General features: G+C 45.0%; 1 protein-coding gene across 5 annotated transcripts in view; it reads left to right on the forward strand.

The window, feature by feature from the left end:
• The window catches only part of COLEC12 (collectin subfamily member 12), a 179,304-nt gene that overhangs the window by 134,983 nt on the left and 16,614 nt on the right, over window positions 1-27,707 (forward strand). For all 5 annotated transcript variants that reach the window (XM_070513367.1, XM_070513368.1, XM_044773562.2 and 2 more), the window contains 5 exons: window positions 7,091-7,189; window positions 7,934-8,980; window positions 20,345-20,833; window positions 21,817-21,953; window positions 23,186-23,295. In XM_070513367.1, the coding sequence (XP_070369468.1) occupies window positions 7,091-7,189; window positions 7,934-8,980; window positions 20,345-20,833; window positions 21,817-21,953; window positions 23,186-23,295 (1,882 nt within the window). The remainder of the gene's footprint in view (window positions 1-7,090; window positions 7,190-7,933; window positions 8,981-20,344; window positions 20,834-21,816; window positions 21,954-23,185; window positions 23,296-27,707) is intronic.

The following is a 27,707-nucleotide window of genomic DNA, read 5'->3' on the forward strand; positions in this document are numbered from 1 at the left end:
GTCGTCTGGTTTCAGCAAGAGGCAGACGTGGGTCTGCTGATCTTCAAATCCTTCACTCAGCAGCCGTCTCAGCTGCCTTCCCTCAGAACTGACAGATTAACAGAGGAGAATTCCCACACATTCCAGTCTCTGTTCTAGCCCATCGACTTGACCTGGAAGAGAAAGAGTCAAAGTGAATCCCCTCCATCTACTAACTCCTCCCACCTCTCTTCCACTGTTTAGTAGTTTCCTGAGATACAGTGTAATGGAGTGAGAATGGGCTTTGGAGCCAGATGGTCCAAGTTCAGTTCTTTTTCTTTGTGTTTTTCTTTGTGATGAGGAAGATTGTCACTGAGCTAACAGCTGTGCCAGTCTTCCTCTATTTTGTATGTGGGACCCCACCACAGTGTGGCTTGATGAGCAGTGTGTAGGTCCACGCCCAGGATCTGAACTGGTGAATGTCGGGCTGCCGAAGCAGAGCACACAAACCTAACCACTACACCACTGGACCCGTCCCCAAGTTCAATTCTTGATTCCACCACTTGTAATACAACTGTGTACTTTATTAAGTGCTAGCTGGTATGTCAGGCATCATGCTAAGTCCTGTGCATGGCTATGTAACCTGGGTATGAATCATAACCTCTTAGAGTTTCTGATTTCTTATCTATAAAAGGGCAATAATAATGCCACTTTTAAAAGTGATTGGGCTGAGCAAAGATGATGTAAGTCAGCCACCGGTCCTATAGTTGGTCCCAGGATGTAAGTAGCGTTCTCTCTCTGTTTCTCACTTCTTCATAACTGCATTTATACATCTCTAGCCATTAAAATGGCAAAACATGTTAAAAATACTCAATATAGTCAAGGCTTGTCAAGTCCCATCTCTAAGGCCACATCCATGCAAAGTTATGTGCATCCTGGAGTGTGTTGACTGATGAATTTGGGCAGTGGAAATTTGGAAAATTACCAGGTCATTTCATCCATTTGTGATGAGTTAACCTGACCTAGGATTAAGAGAGTAAGGGTTAAGAAAGGTTATTAAGTCACGGCGACGGTTGGACAGAGGGTGGGAGTGAAACCTAGTGGGAAAAAGGAGGGCATTTTATGTCCCAGGTAATTCAGACTGGCTCTCCTCCTTTCCTGGGTTATTCAGGTCATTATTCACTTCTCCAGGACTTTTCCTACTGAACCCAGATAATGGAGAAGCTTGGAATCAAACAGCCATTTATTTATTTGTTTATTTTTAAACATTGGCACCTAAGCTAACAACTGTTGCCAATCTTTTTTTTTTCTTCTTCTTCTTCTCCCCAAAGCCCCCCAGTACATAGTTGTATATTCTAGTTGTAGGTCCTTCTGGTTGTGCTATGTGGGACACTGCCTCAGCATGGCCTGATGAGTGGTGCCATGTCCTTGCCCAGGATGCGAACTGGTGAAACCCTGGCCTGCCGAAGCAGAGCTTGCAAACTTAACCACTTGGCTATGGGCCGGCCCCACAACAGCCATTTAATAAGTAACTTTTGGCTCAGTACTGTGTGATAACAGGAAAGTAAACATTGACTACTGGAAGGGAGGTGAGAAAGGTTTGATGAGCGTATCACCGTGTGGTATTTTGTAATTTTTACCTCTGGAAGGAAATAAGGTCTAGGATCTTTATGCCTTCAGAATTATACAGAAAGATCCAAAGGAGAGGGTTTTGTTTGTTTGCTCATTGTTTTTAAAGTACAGATATTTCCTCCATTTTTATGACAATGGAAAGCCCTTCTCGGCTCTGACATGTTTTACATGTGCTGGTCCCTTTGCCTGGAACACCTCTTCGCTGCTCGCTACCTGAATGACTCCTCCTTTCCCCTCATAGCTCACTTAGACACGTGTCCTGCAAGAAGCCCCTGAAGGCCGAGTTAGGGGCCCCCCATTTATTCCCTAGCACCTTTACTTACTCTTAGCCTCTGTCACACTGTTTCATTATGGCCAGTGGGCTTGTCTGTCTCACCACCCAAATTTTAAGTTCCGTGAAGGCAAGAGACCATCATTCATTTGTTCTATCTCCCGCTAGCCCCAAGCCTCATGGTGCTTAATATGTACCAATAAAGTTTACTGCATAATTTGATGAGAGGATGGATGGATGGATGCATGAGTTGTAGATTAGGACTGACTTCTAGAAAGGCAGTCAAATCGAGGCCCGGGGACCCGTCGCAATCGCCACACCTCAAAGCCCTACCTGGACACCTAACATCCTGAGGATCCGCTGGGCCCGCCCTGTGGGTGTAACTGAGCAGGAGGAGGGGAGAAGAGATTGAGGGAGCAAGACAAATACAGGCGAATGGCGTTCTCGCCCCTCTTTTCCCCCCTTCAAGGCCCCCATCCCTCAGGCCTCTGCTGACAAAAATAAGATAATACAACATGCAGTTTTGGTTTCCAAACACAGCCCCAGTGAACTGAAATGTTGCTGTTTTCCAGATGTGTTTTCTCCTTGCTTGTACATGATTCCTCTTTCTTGCTGAGGAGATTCTCGTGACCCAACATTGTAAGAGGCAGAAAGACAAGACCCAGTCTCCCTTCACACGTCTCCCTTTGCAGTCTAGAGAAGCTCTCCATTAAAAAAAAAGGAAGAAAGAAAAAAAGGACTATTTAGTGAAACGATGTTTCTCCGAAGGAGAAGTTGAAGGGAAATAAAATAAAAACTCCTTTATTTATCAGAGTTAGCAAAGGCAACTCCATACTGTTTTCCTCAAAACTGTCCTTTTCTTCTCCTTTTATGTCACTCACACAGCTACAAGCTAGGATGAAACTTAAGTTCCCTCTAGAGAATTTGCTGAACAAGTCAGAGAACTGCTGAGTCACCCAGACAGGTCTGTACAGTGGCTGTGACTGGGAGGCACGTCAGCCACTTTACAGAAAGCCCGTTCCTGGATGGTTACAGCGTGATGCATCCTTTGCACTGGGCCTTTTTTTTTTTTTGAGGAAGATTTGCTCTGAGCTAACATCCACCACTAATCCTCCTCTGTTTTGCTGAGGAAGATTAGCCCTGAGCTAACATCTGTGCCCATCTTCCTCTATGTGTGGGACACCTGCCACAGCATGGCTTGATAAGTGGTGCGCATGTCTGTGCCTGGGATCCGAACCAGCGAACACCGGCCGCCAAAGCGGAGCGTGGGGACTTAACCACTATGCCACCGGGCCAGCCCTCGCCCCGGATTTTTCATCATCCATCAACAGAGCTTCCATGGTAGAAGCCATCTCCTAAGTTCAATGGATCATGTTTCCTCCAGAACATTCCCTGAAGAGGAAAATTCCACCCAGTTGTCCTGCCCAGCAGGCATCTATCTTAAGGTAGTTAGAACAAAGAAGAAAGGCAGAAATCTGAATCTTTCTCAGTGAGAATCTCTGACTCAACATTCCTACTCATAGAATGTCTACCTTGAGGCCAAAGTAGTGATTCCAACTGGATGAGAAAGTTTTCCGATGTGCATCAGATCACACCGTGTAGCTCTTGTTAGAATCCAGGGTAACATTCTATAACCAGATCTTCCACATTTCTGTAATGAAACCTGAAATAGTGTTCAAGGTAGAGAGGTCTTTACTGCGTTCCCTGGGAGTATCACGGGTGTTACTGGGGAGTCTCAGGTACCAGGGGGGTTGTGTTCCCCCCTCAGGACCATGATCAGTCTGGTACAGACACTCGTGAGCACTGGATAGGAACTCAGTGCTCTGCTCTTGTTCCCTGTCTTCAAGGCCTGGGCCTGTGAACTGTGTCTCTTGTGTCCTCAGTATCTAGCACTGTGCCATATACGTAGCAGATGCTTAGTAAACATCTGAGGATGATGCCTGTAAAGAGAAGATAAAGAAGACACAATCCTTCACTTCAAGGGATTTTTATTGGAGGCAACTAGATTTAGGAAAAAGGAATGCTAAATGAAAGGCAATGTGGAATTACAGAGAAAGCATGGATTTGGAGTTAGAGCTCCTGGCCTGCTATCCCACTTAGTTATTTCCAAACTGTGCAACTCTGGACAAGTTACTGAACATCTCTGAGCCTCAATTTCTTCATCTGTTAAAGAGTTGTAAGGTTTAACTGCAGTGTGGTGCAGTGCACCTTGCAAAGAGTAGGCGCTCAATAAATAGAGGCTGTTCCTATTGCTATTCAGATAAAGGCTCAGTTGGTGTGGTGTGGAATCAAACCATCAGGGAAGGCTTAGCACAGTGTCGGGGGAGGGCTGGAGTGGACCTTAGAGGATGGGCGGGATCAAGACAAGGGAGGAGGAGGTTAGTGGCCCAGGCTAAGGGATGATACCAAAGTGCTTTTACAGAAGAGATGTTCTTGTCAGATTATCCCAGAGAGTTGGCTTTGGGAACTTGAAGAGGGACAGATCTTCAGGTGTAACCTGAAGTACTGATATTCTGAAGAAAAACTCTGTCAAGAAACAGTTTCCAATAAAGGGGAGCCCCTGAAGAAGCAGACAGCTAGTAACCCAGTGTGTCTCATGTCCATTTTCCTCATGTGAGAATCATCTACAAACTGAGTCGACATCTAGAGACTGGGAGTTTCTCAGGAGAGAGAGGACAGCTCTGCCCGTGTTTTCCTGATTGAGAATTTGTGTTGATAAGAGTAAAAACCAACGAAAATGCTGTGTGCTGTGACAGCAGGTATTGGTTCTGGATCTCTGTCAGTCTAGTATTTTTATGCAGTGAGAAGCTGCCAGCTTTTCAACCCTAATGTTTGCAGCTTTATACCAAGATCCTGTTTTGTTTTGAGGAAGATTGGCCCTGAGCTAACGTCCACCACCAATCCTCCTTTTCTTGCAGAGGAAGACTGGCCCTGAGCTAACATCTGTGCCCATCTTCTACTTTATATGTGGGACACCTGCCGCAGCATGGCTTGAGAAGCAGTGCTAGGTCTGCACCCGGGGTCTGAACCACTGAACCCTGAGCCACAGAAGCGGAGTGCATCAACTTAACTGCTATGCCATGAGGCAGACACCCTAAGATCCTTTTTTTAAACACAGACACACATGCCCCAGTGCATGTAACTAGTTCATTAGCACTTGTGGGCAGGGCAAATAGTTTCCTTGCTGCACCGAAGAGAAACCTAACAGGTTTTTTTTTTAAAGTGAATGTATTTGTTCCTTTTACTCTGTGCAAACTTGAATTATCCATCGACGACAGTTCTGTTCTTTCTCAAACACACATGGAAGAAAAATCAGAGAGGGTAGAAAATGACTGGTTGTCAGCATAGTGAGAGGTTTCTTTGGCTTCCAGGAAAAAGGGAGGACTGCGTGTGGTTTGAGGACAGACTGAGGCATGTGTTTTGATTTGAGAATCAAAACCAAACCTAAACTTGTAAACATTCTGTGTTTTATTTTTTAAAAGTGTAGCTTTGCTGAAATGCAGCTGAAACATCTTGTTCTTCAGAGTTCCCAAGGATTTAGGAGTACCTATCAAACAACCCTGAGGTGCGGATTACTGTAACTATACCTCTGTGGCTACAGAGTCATTTTTTTAAAAACAATAATTATTCAGCTAAATGTCACACTTGCTGCGGGTGCCGAGCCTTCCCTGGGCTGGTGGGTTTGTGTGTGTGTTTGCGTGACCTCTGGCTCGGCCAATTTTTCACAGGCCTCGGCAGCCAGCAGGCAGGTTCTCATTTATTTAAATAAATGGCATAATAAGTATGTGTTGAACAGCTACTAAATGCCACACACTGAGCCAAGAGCTGGAGATAAAACTCAAGGCAAATTTCCCTGCCTTAAGAGATCTTCTAGTCACCAAGCCACGACAACACAGTGAAGAAGTCCCACAATAGGGAGGGGACTCCTTGCCGAGAGAGCTCGGTAAGACGCATTTAGGCACAGGTGTCCCACAGGAAGTGATGAGCTGGGTCTTGAACAGCAAGTAGGGCTTAGCTTGGTGAAGAGGCCAGGGAGGAACATTCTAGGTGGGAAGGAGAACATCTGAGAAGGCTCAGGTGAGAAAGAGCATTTGGTGCATCGCTCACATCTCATAAAGGCCAGAGTGTAGAAGCCGAGGGAGAGCCGAGGCGGTCTCTAGGGACGGTGCGGGAGCGGAGGAGCTGGTTCACTCTGGTCCTGCAGACCTGTGGGCATGTACTTCTCCTTGCTGCTGGAGCCAGGAGAATCTCCTCACACAGTCATGCGTAGGAGGAACACTAGATGAATCCAATAAATTGGATCCACTGGCTCACAATAGGCAAAGCATAGTCATGCTTAAAAAAAGCCACTATTTAAAAAAAAGCTGTTGATACCAAGAAGGACAGTCAGACCTAATCCCAAGCTGCTAGAGGTTGGATCCCACAGGAGAAATACACTCTTATTAGACATTTTAGAAAAACAAACTTGAACTCACAACCGTAGAGAATTATTGTCTTCTGAGAACGAATAAGAACAGAAGCTTTTATTTAATACCACATCACTAACTTTCCCTCTCATGTATAATCAAGAAAATGATTTTTTTTAAAAAAGCCTTCTTGGTAAATCATTGTTTGGAAACCCACTGAGGCATCTTCCTGGGAACTGATAAACTACAGGTTCCCTTGTCCCTAAGGAGAAGCAGATTTCCAGGCCTCAGTGGTGGAACTCATGATAGAGAGGGGCAGACACTCTTGACTTTGCACCCCTTCTACGGAGACTCTGTGTACAGACTCGAGGTAGGCGTTATTTGTCATGGAATCTCCCTCTAGGTGAGTGAGTCCTACCTGCCAGGAATGGTAGGGAATCTGATGAGTGATGAAATTTTGTAAGTGATCACAGTGTTATGCTTCCATCTGTGGAAATTAATGTAGGAAATGATACAGATTGAGGACTTTCATAGTAGATAAAAATTTACAAATGAGCGCCAAACAGTTTCTAAAAGGCAATACCGAATCATGAGAACAGTTAAAAACATACAATTCTCTAATTTACAAGTAAACTACCACTGGGTTTTATGACAAGTAGGTTATTTATTTTTCTAAAAGAATGGCTTTTTCCTCATATTTGATTTCATTCATACTCTGTTTCAGTCTATTTCCTTTATTCTCTAACGAAAGAATCTCTTGTTCAAACTGAAAAATAAAATTTGAGCAGGTATGTTTATTAATGCATTGATTTCCACATCTCAGTTGTAGAGAAAATGGACAATGTCACAGGTGGCATGGAGACATCTCGCCAAACCTATGACGACAAGCTCACAGCAGTGGAAAGCGACCTGAAAAAATTAGGTAATCTGCAATGAGAGTAGCCGTAAAGTTGAATCCTCTGACTCTGCTTTGTATAAATGACCACAGCTTTTTGGAATGATGTTGCTGTAAATCCATATTCACTCAGAAGGACATAAACTTTTGTATTGTATATTGAATCTTTCTTCATGATTTAATTAGAAGATTTTTAAATTTTAAAGTTAAGGACCAATTTTGGAGTTCAATTCCCCACCCAAAACACTGTTATGTGCCAAATAAAATCTGAAGACCAATCCTGATTAGAAAGAACCGCAAACACTCTTTATTAAAAGCTCTTTTATAAAATGCTCAGTAAACTCCTATTTGAATTATTTTAAACTGCATAGAAGAATTGTAGAGATTAATTTTAAAAATGAAAGATTCCAGCCTATTCTATCCTTTGATTTTTGTTTTCATTTTTTGAAAAGAAATTTTGGTGAATTTAATCAACAGTAGGTTATTTCCTTTTTGACACCCTGCCCAGTGCTCTAGAATCAGGTAAATTCTCCTTCTTTAAGAAAAGTATTGACCCTAGTTAGTTGGTCCTAATTCTCAGCATCCTTTCCAATTCCCCAGGACCCAGTTTTAATAGATATGTGGACTTTACTAATGCAGAGCAGTCTGCATATCCCACAAATTTTATATCTGAAATACAGTGCCTACCAGTTAAGTCTCGTTGGGACCTTTGACCTCACCTGAACACTTGTCCATACCACCAATCTAAGTAACAAACGTGCCTTATTCCAGGGGACCAAACTGGGAAGAAAGCTATAAGCACCAACTCAGAGCTCTCCACCTTCCGATCAGACATTCTGGATCTTCGACAACAACTTCGTGAGATCACAGAGAAGACCAGCAGGAACAAAGATACGCTGGAGAAGTTGCAGGCGAGTGGGGATGTACTGGTGGACAGGCAGAGTCAACTGAAAGAAACTCTGGAGAATAACACTTTCCTCATCACCACTGTGAACAAAACCCTGCAGGCGTACAATGGCTACGTCACAAATCTGCAACAAGATACCAGCGTGCTGCAGGGCAATCTGCAGAGCCAAATGTATTCTCACAACGTGGTCATTATGAACCTCAACAACCTGAACCTGACCCAGGTGCAGCAGAGGAACCTCATCACTAACCTGCAGCGGTCTGTGGATGACACGAGCCAGGCCATCCAGCGAATCAAGAACGACTTCCAAAATCTACAGCAGGTTTTCCTTCAAGCCAAGAAGGACACTGATTGGCTGAAGGAGAAAGTGCAGAGCCTGCAGACGTTGGCTGCCAATAACTCTGCCTTGGCCAAAGCCAACAACGACACCCTTGAGGATATGAACAGCCAGCTCAGCTCATTCACAGGTCAGATGGACAACATCACCACGGCCTCACAAGCCAACGAGCAGAACCTGAAAGACCTGCAGGATGTACACAGGGATGCGGAGAACAGAATGGCCATCAAGTTCAGCCAGCTGGAAGAACGCTTCCAGCTCTTTGAGACGGATATTGTGAACATCATCAGCAACATCAGTTACACAGCTCACCACCTTCGGACACTGACCAGCAATCTGAATGAAGTCAGGACCACTTGCACGGATACGCTGACCAAACACACGGACGATCTGACCTCCTTGAATAATACACTGGCCAACATCCGCTTGGATTCTGTTTCTCTCAGGATGCAACAAGATATGATGAGGTCGAGGTTAGACACTGAAGTAGCCAACTTATCAGTGATTATGGAAGAAATGAAGCTGGTGGACTCAAAGCATGGTCAGCTTATCAAGAACTTTACGATACTACAAGGTAAGTGAAAATTATGAATTTATATTGTATTAGTTATAGATTGCTGTATAACAAATTACCCTAAAACTTGGCAATTTAAAACAATAAACATTTATTATCTCATAGTTTCTATGGATTAGGAATTCAGGAGTAGCTTAGTTGGGCGGTTCTGGCTCAGTATCTCTGATGAGGTTGTAGTCAAGATATTGGCCAGGGCTGCAGCCATCTGAAGCCTTAACTGGCGCTGACGATCTGCTTCCAGGATAGGTCATTTACACGCCAGTTGGCAGGAGGCCTCAGTTCCTCACCATGTGAAATTGCTCAAGTATCCTTACAACATGGCAGCTGGCTGCCTCCAGAGCAAGCGATCCAAGAAAAAAAGCAAGAAGAAAGCTACAATGCCTTCTATGACCTAAACTCAGAAGTCACATACCATCACACCCACCATATTCTGTTCTTTGGAAATAAGTCACTAAGTCCAGCCCACACTCAAGGGGGAGGGGAATTAAGCTCCACATCTTGAAGAGAGGTATAACTAAGACTTTATGGACAGTGCTCAAAGGCACTCCATTAAATATTTGTTGAATGAAAGATTGGTTAATTTGGATTTTCTCAGTGTCTAGCTACTTCAATGCCACTATAAATTGACTCCTTTGAAAGCAAGACTAATTCTTGTAGGTCACAGAGTTACCATTAAGAGATCCCTGTTTCCAGTGTTATGAGCAGATGGATGGCTGGCCATCACAGTAACTGTAAGGCCGCAGAGAAAGGAAGCAACATAACTTGCATACAAAATCTGAGTTTTATTCCCTTCCAGGTCATCCACATAAAGTGAATGTTCTTGGCTCAGATTAAGTCTACTTTTGAAGATTTGCAGCAACTATATATTAATAGTATGTTCCAGTTAGCAACTATTTTCACAGGTTTTAAGTTGAAAGTACTATGTGGAAGATGCTGCGCTCAGTACTCTGAATGGAGTATACAAAGAAGACCAGATGGTCTTTGCCCTCAGATAGCTTACAATCGAGAGAATTTTAGAGCATCAGGAGACTGGCTCCAAGCAAAGCAATCCTGGTTTTCAAAAAGGGGATAAAGGTGGATTCTACAAATTATGTAAAATGAGGAATTTGTCTTCAAGCCTGAGAAGAGATTATTAAAAGGATAATATGTGAGCTTTTAGGAAAGCAGCAATCATCAGAATGAATGCACTAAGAAGAAAGCAGGTGAACTTAATCTTATATCATCACATTAACAGAGTTATTAGATTTTTTACACTAGGAGAATGAAAAATAGCATATCTGGATTTTACTAGGGCATTTGGCACTGATACCCTTAAGAACAAGATGGAGAAATAGATGCTGGATTATAGCACAGTTTGATGGATTTATTGGTTGTATTAGTTTTCTGTGCTGCATAACAAATTACTACAAAATCAGCAGATTAAGACAACACCCATTTCTTATCTCACAGTTTCTGTGGGCCAGGAGTCTGGGCATGGCTTAGGTGGGTCCTCTGCTCAGGGTCTCACCAGGCTGCAGTCTCATTGAGGGGCTGAGGATTCATCAGAGGCTCAAGTGGGGAAAGTCCATGTCCACCTCCCTCAGGTTCCTGGCAGAATTGATCTCCTTACAACTGTAAGATTGAGGTTCCTGTTTTCTGTTTGGCTGTCAGCCGGAGACTGCTCTCAGCTCCTAGAGGCCATCTACAGTCCCTTGCCATGTGACTATCTCACAGCATTGCAACTTCTTCAAAGCCAGCAAGGGAGTCTCTTTCACTCCAGTCTGCAAAGGTGAAGTCTTATATAATGTCACCTACTCAAGGGAGTGACATCCCATCACCGTCACCATATTCTATTGGTTAGAAACAAGACACAGGTTCCACACTCAAGGGGAAGGGATTACACAGGGCATGAGTCATTGGGGGTGACCTAGGGTGTGTCCGCCACATTGGTTGAATGACCGAGTACTAAGAGTAATAGTTCATGAGCCCCCATGAGCCTAGAGGCAGGTCTGGATGGCATTGGCAGGGCCCTGTTCAACAGCTTTGTCGGTGACTAGCATGAAGATATGAATGACCTATTGGAAATAATCCAATACTTGTGTGACATGAAACTGTATATACTAGCTAGCGGATGATGGAATCATAATCCAAAATGATCTTGAGAGGCTGGAAGAGTAAAGAGATGCCAACAAAAGGAAATAGATAGGAAATACATGTAAAATCTTGCTTGTAGATGGAAAAGATCAAACAGACAAATTTGATGGGAAGGCGTGGCTTAAAGAAAGTATGCATGAAAAGCATGGTAGTTTTAGTTGACTGTAAGCAAGTAAATGTGTCTACCAGGGAATCTAATGTGATTTTTGACTATATCAATAAAAACATGGTATCCAAAATGAGGGAGGTGATAATCTTGCTCCATTCAGTATGGCAAGACAACCCCTGGAGAATAGTGTGTACTTTAGGGAGTCTCTTTCAAGAGGGACATTCACAGACCAGCATGGTCAAAAGAATATGACCAGGATGATGGAGTATAGAAACCATGTGCTGTGAGGAAGGATTGAAGGATCCGGAAAATTTAACCTACAGGAGAGACTGCTTAGTGGGGGAACAGGGCAGCCATCTACAACTATTTACAAGGCTATCATGTGGAAGAGATTTTAAATGATATCTGAGGATGTCCAGAGGGTGAAACTGAGACAAGTGGGTGTTCATTAAAGGAAGATAAATTTTGGTTTTATATGATGTTTCTTAGAAAAATTGGTGTTGCCTGAAAATATAATGGCTTCCCTTAGCAATATGAGTGCCCAAACTCGAGAGGGACTGAAGAGTTGGGAGTCAGGGACACTGTAGGTGTGAGTCATCCTCCGAATAAGGGATGGGCTTGCAGATGATGAGAAAGCTCTTCAGTGCTTAATTTACTTTTTTTCCTATCCTTTCTCGACCTAAATTCAGAATGAGGGCAGATCTTAGCAGATGTGCAATCTAATAAAATGAGAGCTTTCTAAATTTCTCTTGCAATTATAGTATCTTAGACAATCCTATCATGGTATTCTGGATATTTTCTATCTATAAATTTCATAGTTTTACTATTCCATTAGTTTAATTGTTAGCTTAGTTTCTGTAAGGAAACTTCTGACATCCTTAGTTTATAGACAGCATGGCGTGTCAGCTAAGGAAGTGTATGGAACACTTATAGTTGAAGATCAAACAATGGCTTTAATGTTTCCATCATACTGATTATTTTTATCAGCTAACATTGACTGTGAGTTGACTGAGTGCTTTTCCCGAACCATCCCAGTGAGTCTTGCCAACAGCTCTGTAAGATAGGCACTTACAGGATCATCACCAGTCTATAGATGAGGAAACTAAGGCTTAGAGAAGTCTAAGGAACTTCCTCAAACTTACAGAAATGACAAGTAGCTAAACAGGATCTGAGGCCAGGCTGTGTGGGACCAAAGCCCAGGCTGTTAACCCCATCAATACTAACTGAAACTGATGTCCCTCTTCCCTGTCCCCAGTTGCTGCTGAAGGAGTCTGTGAGGGCAAGAAGTTGGGATTTCATTCTCAGTGTGAGGGGGAGGTTTTAAGCAAGGTGGTGACATGACCTGATTTATATTTTTAAAATATAAATGCTGGCGCTGGGAGGAAAATAGGTTTCGGGAGAGTGAGTGTGGAGGCAAGGGTCCAGTGAGAGGCTATGGACCAGTTATAGGTGACTTAGAATGGGATGGTAGCGGTGGAGATGATAGAAGTGGGTCTCTTCATTCAGGAGGAGTCTTGGAGGTAGACTCAAGGGCAGCCCTGCCCTTCTCTGCACAGGAGGGCCCTGCTGTGAAAGGTCCTGACTGGCCTCCTCCAGCCATGCCCCACCAAGGCGAGGAATCCACAGGCTCAACGGGCTGAGTATTCAGAGCCCATGCCAACCCGTTCTTGACCATATTTGGTGCCCAGGACCCTTGAATTCCCTACCCGCAGTATCCCAAGCCCAAAGAAGCAGCCAAGTGGTACCTCTGTGTTGTAGGGGTGGGGGATGGGGAATGGACAGAAATTGAACACAGGGTCAGGGGCTGGTGTGTGTGGCTGGACAAGGTTGATGGATGGATGGGCTGTGAGGAGTGAGGGAAAGAGAGGAACAGGATGTCTCCTAAATTTTTAGCTTGAGCAACCAGTGGATGGTGGTACAGACTGGGGAGGTACAGAAAGAGTGGCCTGTTAAGTGGAAGATGTCTATTAGAATGAGGTTTCTGACTCAGTGTTTCTGAGATGCCTCAGACCTTGGTTTCTGAATGCTATTTTCCTTTTCACATATGCCTTCCCATATTAAATCTATCCTTGGTCTTGTCATTACCTGCACTTTCTATATGTTGACCTGAGAAATTTCTCAAGTCAACCAAGTTGCCCCCTGTCTATTCAACCTATTCAACTTCCTCCAGAACAGGAATGCCCACTAGCTATTCCAAGAGCACAAGGGACTGAGGGAAGAACTCCGTTTCCCAATGCAAGCGTTTCCTTCCATGCTTCTTCTCTAGTGCCTTTCCTCTTTCTCTACATGCAACTCCCATCCCTGAGGATAAGGGAAGGATGGGATAAAGCAAGATGGAGCAGGACGGGATTAACATTGGCTTATGTTGGGCTTGCCTCTGCAAGATTCAAAATACTCTAATGCTTTCTGGGTAATTCTTGGTGACTCACACTTAATGAACCCTGATGCTGCCTGTACAGTTCAACCACCTAAGACAATTGCCTAATGAAGAAGTGAAAGCTGAAGCTGACTGATTGCACTGAAGCTAGATGACAATGTGGAAACAGATATTAAAACATGTTGAATCCTGACAATTATCTCTACATCCATAAACTAAAAAACCTAGTTATGAAAGCCTTATTTTTTTTGTTGTTACAAATAACAAAGATTTTTATCCTAATTATGGACACAGAGGACTTCATACCTCATAACACACACTCTTGGGTAGGAATTCACCTCACATCCTGAGGTCTTCCACAAGCTACGGAGAATGTCAGTTGCATCCTCCCAGTAGGATCAGAGTTCCCTTCATCCGCTCTTCTGAGAGAGACGTAAGATTTAGTAAGGAAGAACAAGCGCTCTGGAATCTGACAGGGACAGACCTGGATACAAGTACCAAGTTCCTCATCCTCTCTGTGCCTCAGTTTCCTCGTCTGTGTCTACCTTTTAGAGGTTATGAGAACTTAATGAGATAATGTAAAGCGCTTAATGCAGTGCCCGGCGGGAGTTAGCTAATAGTCATACCCAGGTGTGAGTAAGTTCAGTTCCCATCCAAGGTTTCCCTTCTGCTGTAGCCCCACCCAGTACATTGCACCCAGGAAAACAACAGCCTCATGTGCACAAGGAATAAAATTGTACAGATGGGGTTAAGGTTGATTTGGGTCCAAAAGTACTTCCTGCTGGCTTCCTGGTGCTCAGCCCTGGAGAAGAGTCAGACTCAGGTGCTGTCAACAGCTTTCACTAATTTTTTTTTTTGAGGAAGATTAGCCCTGAGCTAACATCTGCTGCCAATCCTTCTCTTTTTGCTGAGGAAGACTGGCCCTGAGCTAACATCCGTGCCCATCTTCCTCTACTTTATATGTGGGATGCTTACCACAGCGTGGCGTGCCAAGCGGTGCCATATCCACACTGAACCGGTGAACCCTGGGCCACCAAAGCGGAACAGGCACACTTAACCACTGCGCCACCAGGCTGGCCCCTTTTCACTCATTTTTTAATCCACATTTATTGAGTGTCTGCGATATGCCAATCATGCTGCTGAGCACTTGGATAAATTGTCTGTTTTCATTATTACATCTCTTTGAGATAGGAATTACCAGCATTCCCCATTTTCAGGGGAGGGAACTGAGGCACAGAGAGAGCCTGAGTAACTTATCTGAGATGAAGCAGCTAGTAAATGGCAGACAGTGCTAACCTTCGGTGTGTCTAGTTCCCAAACCCGTGCCTCCAATGGCACCCTGCTGCCCTATGATGATTCAAGAGAACAGATGATATATTCAGGGAGGTTGAAATGCAGGAGAGTTTATTTTCAAGAGAACAATTGGTTTAGGCTTCATCAAGGAACTAACATTTGAGCTGGACCTTGAAAGATGCATAGGAAAGCTGAAGGGGCAGGGGACAAAGCAAAGTGGATCAGGCAGGAGGCTTCAGTTTCTCTCATTGCCTACCGTACTCCCTCGTGGTACACTTCCCCAAACAAGACTGCTATCTAGGGATCCTTGAGAGCTCATGTTCAAAGGTATAGAAGCAGACTATGGGCAGTTGGTGAGAAACAGTGGTTTAAATATACCCTCCTCTGTGGACAAGGAGCTTTCGTGGCTTCCTAGAAGTCTGACTGTCTTAAACAGTCAGGAGTCAAGTCAAGAATCAAATTATTCTTCAAAACAATTGCTATATAATATCGATTAAATTTCCTTTTAATTTGTACATTCTATATTCACTTCAGTGAAGCAGAATAACTTTTTCATATTGTAGGTGTTTAATAAATGTTTAATTCAGTTGCATTCAAAGTAGATTTTTAAATGAGAAGAAAAATGCATCAGATTATTTTACTCTTTTTCTCTATCCTCCAACCTTACCACTAGTGGTTCTAAAATGAAGTCTTCAAGATTTTGGATGGCAGTAAGAATTAAAGTGGTTTCTCTACTTCCTGTTTTGTTGGAAAACAAATTGGAAACTTATCTCAGGGGTGGGACCTGGGGCTGGGCCCTTCTGAAGGCCTGCAGTGTAGTTGCCAAAGCAGAAAGGGCACAGAGATTTCAAATCTTCTGTCCTCTTTGAACTCCTTGTTTAGAGAATTCGGGTGTTCACGGCTCCCAGCTCTGGAGTCTGGGGAACACAGGGAGGGGGCTTTGCTGGCAGTGCAAACAGAGACTGCTCAGTGCTTGGGTCTCAGTCACATTTGGGCATTTCTGGAGCTTGTGATGGCTTTACCAGCAACATGGGTATCCCGGGCATTTCAGAATGCTGAGCCAGGCAGCCACCCACTTGGCACTGAAAGCAAATCTCAAATTTGCTTCTGTTTGGGACATCACATGTGCCTCCACGTGCAGTGTAGCCATTTTCTTGATCCTGAATTCAAGTTGTAACTGCACAAGCTCACAAAAACTCCCACGTCATATATCTCAGTGTTTTTGGTTTTAAGGCACAAAAGGTGGCTTATATTTTATTTCACTTTACTTTCACTTCAACAGCTGCCCAATAAAAGATTCAAGTAAGACCTAAAAGCCTGGGATCATCCAGATGCTAATAAGTGATACTAGTGTCCTGGGTCCTAGAGGAAGATACACCCCTGGCATTAATAATCAACTTTTTTAGGGGGTCTAGTGCTGACTTTTAAATGGTTTTACCTCTCTTTCTCAGTGATTTTTAAAAAGAAATAAACAGCAAATTTCTAGGTCTTAATGAGCAAAGTACATTATATGACTCTCTTTATGTATGGGACACACAGAGTACATTTTCACAGAGCCCAGCATCTGAAGGCAGAGCACTGGATTCCTGCTCCAGCTCTGTGATGGTTTCCCCAAGGCCAGGGCAGCTGTGGATGAAGACAGCATTAACAGTGTGCTTACCAGGAGTGTGTCCACAGCCACCAATACTCAACCTTATTGAGTATTGGTGAGAGAGAGACAGATAACCTATTTGTGATGGATTTAGTACTTCGTATGAAAAATTCGGTTTTTGTGCTAATCCAGCTGGGAAATCCATCATAAGTAGGATGTTAGACCTTTGTCAAAGGCAAAAACTTGTATATTCTCCCAATATCTATTCCCTTCCTTCACAAGATCTCTAAATTAGCATCTGCTGGTATTTTGTGCTGACTGTGGGATCCATGCTTCACGCTATTCTTAAAATAAGCCACAGCTTATGTGGAGTGAGTGGGGACATTCAAGAACCACCTCAGTTCAGAGGGCAACAGCTGAACACCATGAACTACCCAACACCAGAAAGAAATAAGATTAATGAAAAGCTGTCACCCTGGGTAAGGGGCGTCTTGGATTCATGTCAAGGGAGGAAGAGAGTTGTGTGTCTTTGGAGTTGTCAGAAACCAGAGGAAGGTGTTCTGGAAGGAATACAACTCCTGCCACATCGGTGTGTCAGAACAGGGTGACAAGCCCCTGAACAGTCCCTATTTCATGGGCACAGGTAAACTCATACACTTACAAGTATAGCACCCAGATGTGAGTGACTGAGAAACACTGATTATTGGTGAAATTTGTAGAGAGAATAAGGATAAAGAATTTTTAAACCGCTTGAATTTCCCAACAGACCTTCTTCATTATTTGGATTTCTTAAGGCTAAACATAGAACAGAAAACAGAAATAGTTGAGAAGAAAAGCTACTTTCATTTTTGCCGTTACTCCAAATAAATTAGAATTTGTATATATGCTTTGGCCTATTGTCAGTGTTGTTCCACTAGAATTTTCCATAATGCTACATCCATTATGGGGAATGTACATGCCACCTTCCATGCTATTAATCTCTAGGACACTATTTCTCAACTACACAAAGGAACTAATATACCTTTTTAAAAGGTGAATCTGGCAGTGAACATCCACCTTCCCTATCTTTGCTAAATAGGCTGGACTATTCAATGAACCTCCTCAGGTTAAACAGAGAAAAACCTCAGATTGCAGATGAAGAGACCGCTGGATCATTTCTTAAAAAAGACATCTCCCCATGATCATTCCATAGTGGGAGCCAGGGTCAATTGACATATAGATTGAGTGGAGCTATACTTCTTAGACTAAACTGAGGGACACCAGGCAGTTCACCATTCCCGAAAAAATCTCTCCTTTCTGGTGTCTCCTGGGGCCCAAAATGTTAGCATTAGCTCTCTGGGCCTTTTGACCCTTGATGCACATTGATCTGGTAAACACTCGCTGAACAATGACTATGTGCCAGACACTGCTGGCTGCTAGATGAGGAAGTGTCCCCGAAGAACAAACAAGGACTAAAAGAATAGAGAAGGAGGAAAAACTTCCATCTGGAGTGACCTGGGAGGATTACATGGTGAGTGAATAGGAATTTTCCAGATGGATTCAGGCAGAGGAAATTCTAAGAGAAGAGATGTGCAGAAGTGCAGAGAAGGATGGAATAAACACATGTGACGCCTGCTCACAAAAGCCTTGATACCAGATGATCAAGTAGGGGCTGAATACTCTGGAACAAGTGGAGATCAGAGGTGTGTGTAAGGAAGACAAATGTGGGAAAGATACAGAGTGGGGTAATGGAGAGAACTCAGAGGTAGGAAGAGCAGTTAAGAGATTACCATAAAAATCTACCAAAAAGACAGAGTAGGGGGAGGGGAGAGAGAGAGGACACCCACACTAGGGTCATGATGAGCAGCAGAAAGGGAGAGCCAGTTATGATGATGTGGTGGGATAAGGGATGATGGAAAGACATCATAACAACGAAGAGATGATAAGGTCAGTTTTAGACCTGCCAGGTTGGAGGTACTGGCAGGACATCCCAGAGAAAATGGACCATCCAATGATGAGATGGAAATAAGGACCCAGAGCCCAGGAGAGCTGATGATAGAGAAGAGCCAACAGAAGTTGGTGGGCAGAAGTCAATGAGTCGGGTTCAGGGAGAGGGTGCTTCGTCCTGAAGTCTTGCAGTTATGGAGCAGACAACCCTAGAAGGGTCTCAATGAAGCTAGTCCTAGTATAGCGTAAACTCTCTTACAGCTCAGTAGAGGGTCCTGCCAGTAAATCCATGGGTGACATCATGGGTAGCCTTAAATAAGGAAAGCGAGTCCAGGGCCTGGGTTCTTGCTGAGAGCAGATCGATGGGGTGGACTTGGGGCCATGTATGAGGGTACAGTGAGGTCCATCAGGGCCTAGGAGGGGAGCAGGGCAGAGAGATCCCACACAGAGGTGGGAAGGCTGCTGCACCATTCTGTCCTGACCAGCTGGGGGTTGGTGGTGGTGTAGGGGGATTGAGAAAACTGAGGGTGGGAGGCCTACCCACCATTCATCCCCCCAGCACTTCCACCCTTCCAGCCAGAAAGGCTTTCTGCTTCTGAAGAAAGAACAAGCATGGGCCTCTTTTACTTATTCATGTAGAATCAGGAGATCTCCAAAACTCTGAGATTCCGGGGAGTAGAAAGTTTGAGAACAGTGTCCTTCGAGATCCATTCATGTCAACAGGAGAGGACCTGGATTCCAGTCCCAGCTCCATGACTAGATTGTGACTGCCCATCCCTTGTTCCCCGGGTTTATCTGTCCTGAGTAGCTAAGTAACCCTGAACACAGAGCTTGACATCTCTGGCCCTGCCTGTCCTCAGATGTGCTGTGGGAATAACATGTCATAGACGAAGGTCAGGCGACATAGTTTATGTAAAAGTACCTCGAACTTTCGAGTGTATAGTCATTCACAACACAAATCCTGGTTGTGGTGTATGGGTGTCAGATGGCCTCTTACCCCTGAGAACTCAAAGAAAACAAAGCAGTCCTGTGTTAAGGGAGCTGCTTTACAGGATGAAGAGGCACTAGGCTTCCTTCTTCCCCTGCTTTTTTTAGGGAGGACTGCGTTTTCCTCCTTTGGTGGGAAAATGGTGTCATTTTTTCTCCCCCGCCAGTTAGACGGCCCCCCTAGTTCTTCTCTATCTCCCCTTCCCTATTTGCATTATTGGACAAACAAACTGGAGAAACGGACACTGCCCCTCCTCAGCCCTGGCCAGGGGAGCGCTTTCTCCATAGACCTCCCGTCCCTCTGAGCTGGTCCTCGATGGGTGAGGGTCAGCCCCAAGGACAGCAGTGTCCCTGCAGCAATGCTGGCAGAGGGGACAGGAGCACCAGGTGGGCTTGGTGTGGTGAGGGAATGAAAAGGACCGTGCCTCTCAATGCTCGATGGCATTTTCGTGTCTAAGTCAACTCTTCATCCCAAGCACCTTACACAGTGCTTGTCATATAATAGGTTGTCAATAAATATTTGTCAACTTAATGAAAAGAAGAGGAAGTAAGTAGGAGGGAATCCTGATCCCAACATGCATGGCTTTTCTGCTGGTGACAGACGGTCCCAGACAACTAAAAGGGCCCAAGTTAATGATGTGAGTCACACTGCGGCAGGGTCAACAGGAAGATGTCCCTTCCCCTGAAACATCCACAGATACTCAAAAGCGGTGTGTTGTTAAGATGTATTCCAAATGCTTGGAGCAGGAAGGGTAAACTTAGTAAAGAAAGCTTTTTATTAAAAAAAATGCCATCAACAATAGCATGGTAAAATAATAAGCATTCCTTATTGCATAGATTTTGTATGTCTAGTTTTTTTAAGTTGGAGGTTTTATAGGAAGATAAATTCTTCACTATGACTCACGGTGGATTTTATGTTTATGCCATTTACATTTTTTTATGTTTTAGGTCCTCCTGGCCCCAGGGGTCCCAAAGGTGACAGAGGACAGCAGGGCCCCCCTGGTCCCACTGGCAACAAGGGGCAGAAAGGAGAAAAGGGGGAGCCTGGGCCACCTGGCCCCGCCGGTGAGAGGGGCCCAATTGGGCCAGTCGGCCCCCCTGGAGAGCGCGGCGGCAAAGGCTCCAAAGGCCTGCAGGGCCCCAAAGGCTCCCGCGGGTCCCCTGGGAAGCCTGGCCCTCAGGGCCCCAATGGAGACCCAGGCCCCCCAGGCCCCCCAGGCAAGGATGGACTTCCAGGCCCCCAGGGCCCTCCTGGCTTCCAGGGACTGCAGGGGACTGTCGGGGAGCCCGGGGTGCCGGGACCGCGGGGGCTGCCGGGTTTGCCTGGGGTGCCAGGCATGCCGGGCCCCAAGGGTCCCCCCGGCCCCCCAGGTCCATCGGGCGCAGTGGTTCCCCAGGCCCTGCAGAACGAGCCAACCGCAGCACCGGAGGCCAATGGTAAGTCTGAGCCCTTCCTCCCACCAGGGGCCCAGCAGTGCGTGGGCTCCTGGCTGGGCGGCCCCCAGCGTGCGACCCCACAGTCCCTCCACTCCCGCCTCATTTCGTTGGGCAGTGAAGGCAGCACGTGCGGCAGGCACAGGGCCCTGCTGCCTTCACAGCCTCCACGCCAGGTGGCGCCACTCAGGCGCACGTTTCTGTCTAAACACGACTGGGTTCTCTGGCACTCGTTTATTCAGCTGAGTTTGGTCCTCAGGGACAAACGTGTTCCCAGACGTTTCCTTCATAAAAGTCCAAGGCTGGGCTCCCCACGACTGTCCTGTCCCCATTTTATGCCCTTCACCCTGGGGAAAGACCATCCCTCAGTTAACATGCAGATGGAACTTTCTGTTACTGAAGCCCAGATTTCATTTCATTTTGAGAAGGTGTTATGGTGCCTTCTCGTCCTCTGATGATTAAACCTTTGGTAAAACCCTAAATGTTGGCTTTGCAACCAAGCCTATTTTTCTCTCCTTTGACCCACACTTGATTCCACTTGATTTCCTTCAGTACAACTTGGGTCATCCTTGTTATCCCATAGCCCAGTTTTGGTTCTGGGTTCTCCCATCTGGTTGTTTATAGGTTCCATATGATTCCAGACTGACGCTGAACACCTGTGCCTGCACTGCTTTGTATTGTTGTTTCTGTTATTTCTGTCATTGTAAAGACTATTCCAGACACAGAAGAACAAAGACCCAGCATAGATATTTTCCAGATTATACAGTTTTAGCTACTGTGTGCTCTGCAGTCTACATCCCTATACTGGTCTTTGCTCCCAGCATGTCTGTGAACGGCAGTCATGGGCTCCATACACAGACGATGGGGCTGCTCCTGGCTTGCAAGGGAAGCAGGGACATAGCTGTGGCCTCTTAAACATAGTGGAAGAAAGACAGAGTGCTTTCTTTGTTTTTTTAAGTCAATGTTTTAAACCTTTGCACTCCTAGGCTGCCCACCTCACTGGAAGAACTTCACAGACAAATGCTACTATTTTTCGGTTGAGAAAGAAATTTTTGAGGATGCAAAACTTTTCTGTGAAGACAAGTCTTCACATCTCGTTTTCATAAACACAAGAGAGGAACAGGTATGTTTGCAGCGTACTTACCATTGCAGAAAACTATAATTTAAGGATAGTTTACATCTGGAAATTGCATGCTTACTGGGGATTCAAAGATATCAAGAATTCATAGTCACATAAACACAGAAGGCTACATTATGGAGATGTGGGCCTCATCCAGTGACAAGAAGCATTCATGGCATGGGAGTTATGTCCTCTTGCTCCCACCTGGAAGATACTGCTTTCTCAAGCCTGGAGATGTGTGGCTGTCGAGAGAGCCGTAATGCAGAAGAGAAGCCTGCAGGCCAGCAGCAGGCACTTGTGGAGAGAGAAGCAAAGAGGCATGAGCACTATAGGGGTGGGGTGGCATACATGGGACCAGATATGTGGCCTCAGCAGGGTCAGGGAGGACGGAGGCGGCCATGGGGACACAGCCCACATGTGATAACAGTGGTGACCACTCCCTGGGCCCCTACTACGTACCAGGCACTTTATGAGGCATTTTCTCCTTTAAACCTCACACTAACCATACAACCTATGGGTAGTAGTATCCTCATTTTACAGCTAAGAAAACTGAGGCCCTGCAAGGCTGAACGATTTATTCATGGGATGACAAGTAAATGCAGTGCTGAGACTGAAACTGAGGTCCATATAGCAGCAAGGCCAATGCTCTTTCTTTGGCGCCACACTGTTCCAGTGCCGCCTTCCTTTTCCCTAAGTATCTGCACAGACACAGCCCTGAAACAGCTGCTTCCCGCAGTAACTGACTAAGAATGACCGTACAATCAAGGCCTGGGCTTTAGAGTATACAGCCCTGGGCCCAGTCCCAGCTCAGCCACTTATTGTCTTCACTACGGAGATTGTTGAAAAGACTTCAAGACATGGTGCTAGCAGCACACTGAGCGTGGGACCTGGCCCAGAGGAAGAAGTCAAGGATGCCATAGCTGTTACTATTATTAGAACATGGGAAGGCCAGGTGGTGGAAGGGGATGGAGGCTGCTGGAATTCATTGAGTGGTCTGGGTGATTTAGAGGAAATATCACTTGTAAGTTTATAAGGGGAAAAAAATGTCAAAGCCCCCAAAACAATGCAAAACAAAGCAAGTTCACTAAAAAAGAGGGCCACAAAAGCAGTGTACGTGTTCTGATAAACATCCTCTTTTGAAATGTCTTTTTTTTCCTAAATGTTGGAGGGGGAAAGCCCCCCAGACATCTGTTCCAAGAAAAGAGTAACACACTGACAACTGATTTCTTTTTCAGCAATGGATAAAAAAGCAGATGGTGGGGAGAGAGAGCCACTGGATCGGCCTCACGGACTCGGAGCACGAAAACGAGTGGAAGTGGCTGGATGGGACATCTCCAGAGTATAAGTGAGTGCTCAGAAACTTCCAGAGTGGCGGTCAGACTCTCCTGTTCTGTTTTTCACCTCTTGCCTGACTCCCTACAGTTTCTCCTCTAATGACCTTATGTCCTAGATGCTCCTCTAACTGAGGCTCCTGGTACCGGTTTTGTACATATTTCCATGTAAAGAAATTGTGGTTGAGAATCTATATGCTGTAAAATAGCATTTTCCTTTCTCCTTTTCATGGAATGAATTTTTTTTCCTTTCTACAAAACAAACCATCAGAGGCTTATAAAACCACACACCACACAGTACAGTACTTGTGGCCGAGGCGTTCTCTTTAAATGCTACCGTGAAGGATTGGGAAGCCCAGGCTGCCTCAGGCACGTTCAGAGCTCACCTGAGCTGTGATTCTGACAAGGGCTGGGAGCTCTCATCAGGGTCACACCATCAGTGCCCCTCACCTGGTTGGCTTTCTGGCCAGAGTGTGATGATGAATTACAGGTTCACGACTCTCCTCCACATAGGAAGTTCAGGTGCACCATGCGCAAAGGCATATGTGGGACAACCATCCCCCAAATATCTGAAGAGTCTCTGTAAGTCCGATGTGACCTGAGTTCTCGAAAGGCAGCGAAAAAGAATGGAGAACTTGACGGTACCTTCTCGGGGCCCCTAGGGACACAGAAGTCTCCACAAACCTCATCCTACCCCAGGTTTCCTCCTTCCCTCCTCCTACCCCTGGCCTTTAAGATGACTAAATTGTGCCAATTTGAACTTCATTTCTACTTCCTTCTCCTGCTTTGCCTCTAATGGGTGTGAAAAGATGCAATAAACTGTACCAAATGGAGCAGAATCTCTAAAAACCTCCTCTGAATAACTTTCTTTTGCTGGAGACAGAGAAGGCTGGCCCTGCATAGGCTCAAGCACGTGTGAGGGCATCTCGGCTTCAGGATCGTGTCCCAAGCATGGAGGAGACCAAAGCATCCATGGCACCAGGAGAGGAGAAAGCCAGGTGTTTCAGGTCTAAGTCAGTGTCTCAGGAATTGAGGCTGGACCTGTAGTGGTCAAGGAGGAGTGGGGGTCAGAGGTGATGGAGGGGCCGGATGGAGTTTAAAAATGTTTGTGTGCACATGACTGTGCACGTGGATAGACGAACAAGCAACTTTGTACTTTTAAATCCTCCGTGTGAAGAGCATGATTAGAGGATAGAGGTGGAAGCTAGAATAAGGCCATTTCTTTAAAAAAGAGTGACTAATCGTTGAGCGAAACATTTGAAGATTTTAGGTCTGCTCCGAAGGTGAGCCTCAGATGCCCCCAGAGCAAACGGCTGTCTACCTGCTAGCCTGATGGGTCCCTGTCTGCTCCCTCTGCACCTGTCCTCCGGGAGGAGAAGCTGCCCCACACGCGTCCTGGCACTCGGGAATTGGGCTGACGGCTGAGGAGAGCGCCCAGCATGTGGAGATGCACTTCAGGAGACTGTAAACCCTTGTGAGAGGTGTTGTCTAAAATCAGGGAAGTGCAGGGTTGGAGGTAGGGATGGGAGGCAGAGATTATTAAAGGCAAAGATAAATCTGTGACTTTGATAGTCAAGAGTGCCAGAATTATTTTTCTTAAGGGAGTTGGCAGGGAGCTAGAAAAAAAAATCAGTCTCCTCCACTTTTCTCACAGCCATAAATGCACAAAAGTTCTGGGTTAGACTCACTCAGAAATTCAGTCTTAAGCTTTCCTCCAAGAAAAAACTGGATTGGCCAATATGGAATGGATAGAGCTAGAACATCACTGTCTATACCAGCTCTCCTGAGGTGGAACTTTTCTCCTCTTTCCGGGCTCCAGCGAGAATCATGTGATCTGGGAGGAGAGCACCAGCATTGCTACCCAGGACCTGAGAAGGATTACATCACCAGACACCTTCCTGGAACTCAGTCCCCAGCCACAGCCACCCTGGGGCCTCCTGAGAGTTTGGCTTCTGCATCCCGGCCACAGCACAGACCCATGCTTCTCGTTTTCCACCCAAAGGAATACATATACCTGTCAAAATCCCCAGGATCAAACTTTAAAGGCAGGAATAAATTAGGCAGACATATTATGAGGCCTCAATACTGAAGGCTAATTTAACTTGACATATAATAATAAACACTGCACAAACTAGAAAAAGAGCCAGTGCAGCGAGGGGAGAGAGCACATACCCTGGAGTGAATGAGGTCACGTTCCAGGCCTCGACCCAGCACTCAACAGCTGCGTGACCTTGTGTGAGTTACTGAACCCTGCGAATTCTCGTGTCCTCATCTAGAAATGAACATTGCAGAAGGACCTACATCGGCATTGTGAAAATTAAATGAGATAATATATATAAAGCATTGGCCCCTGGGAAGTGCTCAAGGAATGTCATCTGCTGGTATTGGCGTTATTCCTATTATTGTCATAGTCATGATTATTTTTATACTAGTCAGTAATTGCAGGATAATACTACCTAGGATTTGTGTATTTTATAGTGTCCTGATTGAGATGCCACACACAGTATTTCACTCAGATCTCACACAGATTCGTGAAGAAAACAAGAATGTTCTCTGCAATAGCCTGGGATGGAGACTGGGGGTCAGGCTCTCAGGGGTCCCCCACCAGTTTAAGTCTCTCCAAATACTCTGTCTATTCAGACTCACCTTTACCCGCCTCCTCTTTGCCTCTGTGGCCTCCACACACTGGCCCGTCTGCTTCCGTTCCCTGCTCCAGCAATGGTGTCTTGCCCTGGCCCCTCCTCAGGCCCTGCCCGGGCCACAGGAGAACCAAGGCTTTCTGCTCTCCTCTCACTCTTTCTCCCCAACACACATACACACACACTCTCGCAGCCCTTTTGAAGTTGTTTCACACTTTTGTGGTTACTGCTAAAGAGGAAACGGACAAGGGATAAAGGCGCTCTCCTCTGTCTCTTGTCTACACTCCATTTTCATGGTTGAGAAAGGCAGTGCTGGAATAAACAGACAAAAAGTACTGGTGACGTGGATAGGATGCCAAAGGCTTAGGGCACATGCAGACCTGAACTATGGTTTATTTCCAATGAAACATAGGACCTGGCTGAATCTACAGCTCTTTCTGCTCTAAAGCAGGGCAGGAGCAGTCAGGGAGAAGGACGGAGGAGAAGCAATCTGTGATGGCTCAGGATGGTGCCTAGGACAAGTTTCCAAATGCTTTGGATCCACACACCAATACAGTTCCCAAAGAAAGACTGGAGGGCTGAAATATATTGCCAAGATTTTATTTGCCAATTAAGAACATGGTTTTTAAAAATTACCAATAACAAATCCCAGCATTAAAAACCAAAAACAAAACCCGCAATCTTTTCCAAGAAAAGACAGCTGGCCGTCATACTTTCACACATACACACACACACACACACACACACACACACGTTGTCCTTCTTTTTCTCATTTCACTGCAGACCTGTGAAAACTGCATTCCTGGCCAACACCGACCCCCTGACTGGCGATTGGGATCCACTGGCTCACAGTCCTGTGATAACATTCAGTGAATTACACTGGAGCATCCACTGTGAACCAGCCTCTGTGCTGGCCTGGAGGATATTTTCTAGAATGTGGAGGCAGCAATATGAGTGAGAGATGTGGTTCTATTCATGTAAAAATGTCTGATTTCCAGGACCATGTCACAATCAAGAAGACAGACATACCAACCCTAACTGTGGATATGGCCAAGAGCAGGGCTTCAGAGGAGATTTCAACGTTCTTCTCTCAGTAATTAATAGAAAAAGTAGGTAGAAAAATCAAAAGGGAAATAGTAGACACTATCAACTAACTTGACTTCATTGATATTTATGGAACATTTCACCCAACAACTACAAATACCCATTCCTTTCAAGTGAATATAGTACGTTCACCAAGATAAACTACATGCCGGGCCATCAAACAAGTCTCAATAAATTTAAAGGCACTGAAATTATATAGAGTATGTTCTCTGACCAAAACAAAATTAAATTACAAACCAATAACAGAAAAATATCTACAAAATGGCCAAATATTTGAAATTAAATGACACACTTCTAAATAACTCATGGGTCAAAGAAGAAATCACAAAGGAAATTTGAAAATGTTTCAAATAAAATGAAAACACAACACATCAAAATTTATGGGATGCAGCTAAAACAGTTTGGAGGGGGCATTTATAGCTTTAAAATGCTTATATTTGGAAAATTTTTTTTAAGTTGAAAATTAATGATCTATGCTTCTACTTTATGATGGTAGAAGAGCAAATTAATCCCAAAGTAAGTAGAAGGAAGAAAATAATAGTGACTGGAAAGCAATGAAATAGAAAATAGACAAGCGATAGAGAAGATCAGTGAAACCAGGAGCATGTCAAAGCTGATCTTTCTACTCTTGATGGAATAAATGCAAGCCTGTCGTCTGGCAGAGGTCATCATTGTTAATGGAG

Source organism: Equus asinus, chromosome 7 (genome assembly GCF_041296235.1).
Source record: "Equus asinus isolate D_3611 breed Donkey chromosome 7, EquAss-T2T_v2, whole genome shotgun sequence".
In the NCBI taxonomy this organism is placed as follows: domain Eukaryota; kingdom Metazoa; phylum Chordata; class Mammalia; order Perissodactyla; family Equidae; genus Equus; species Equus asinus.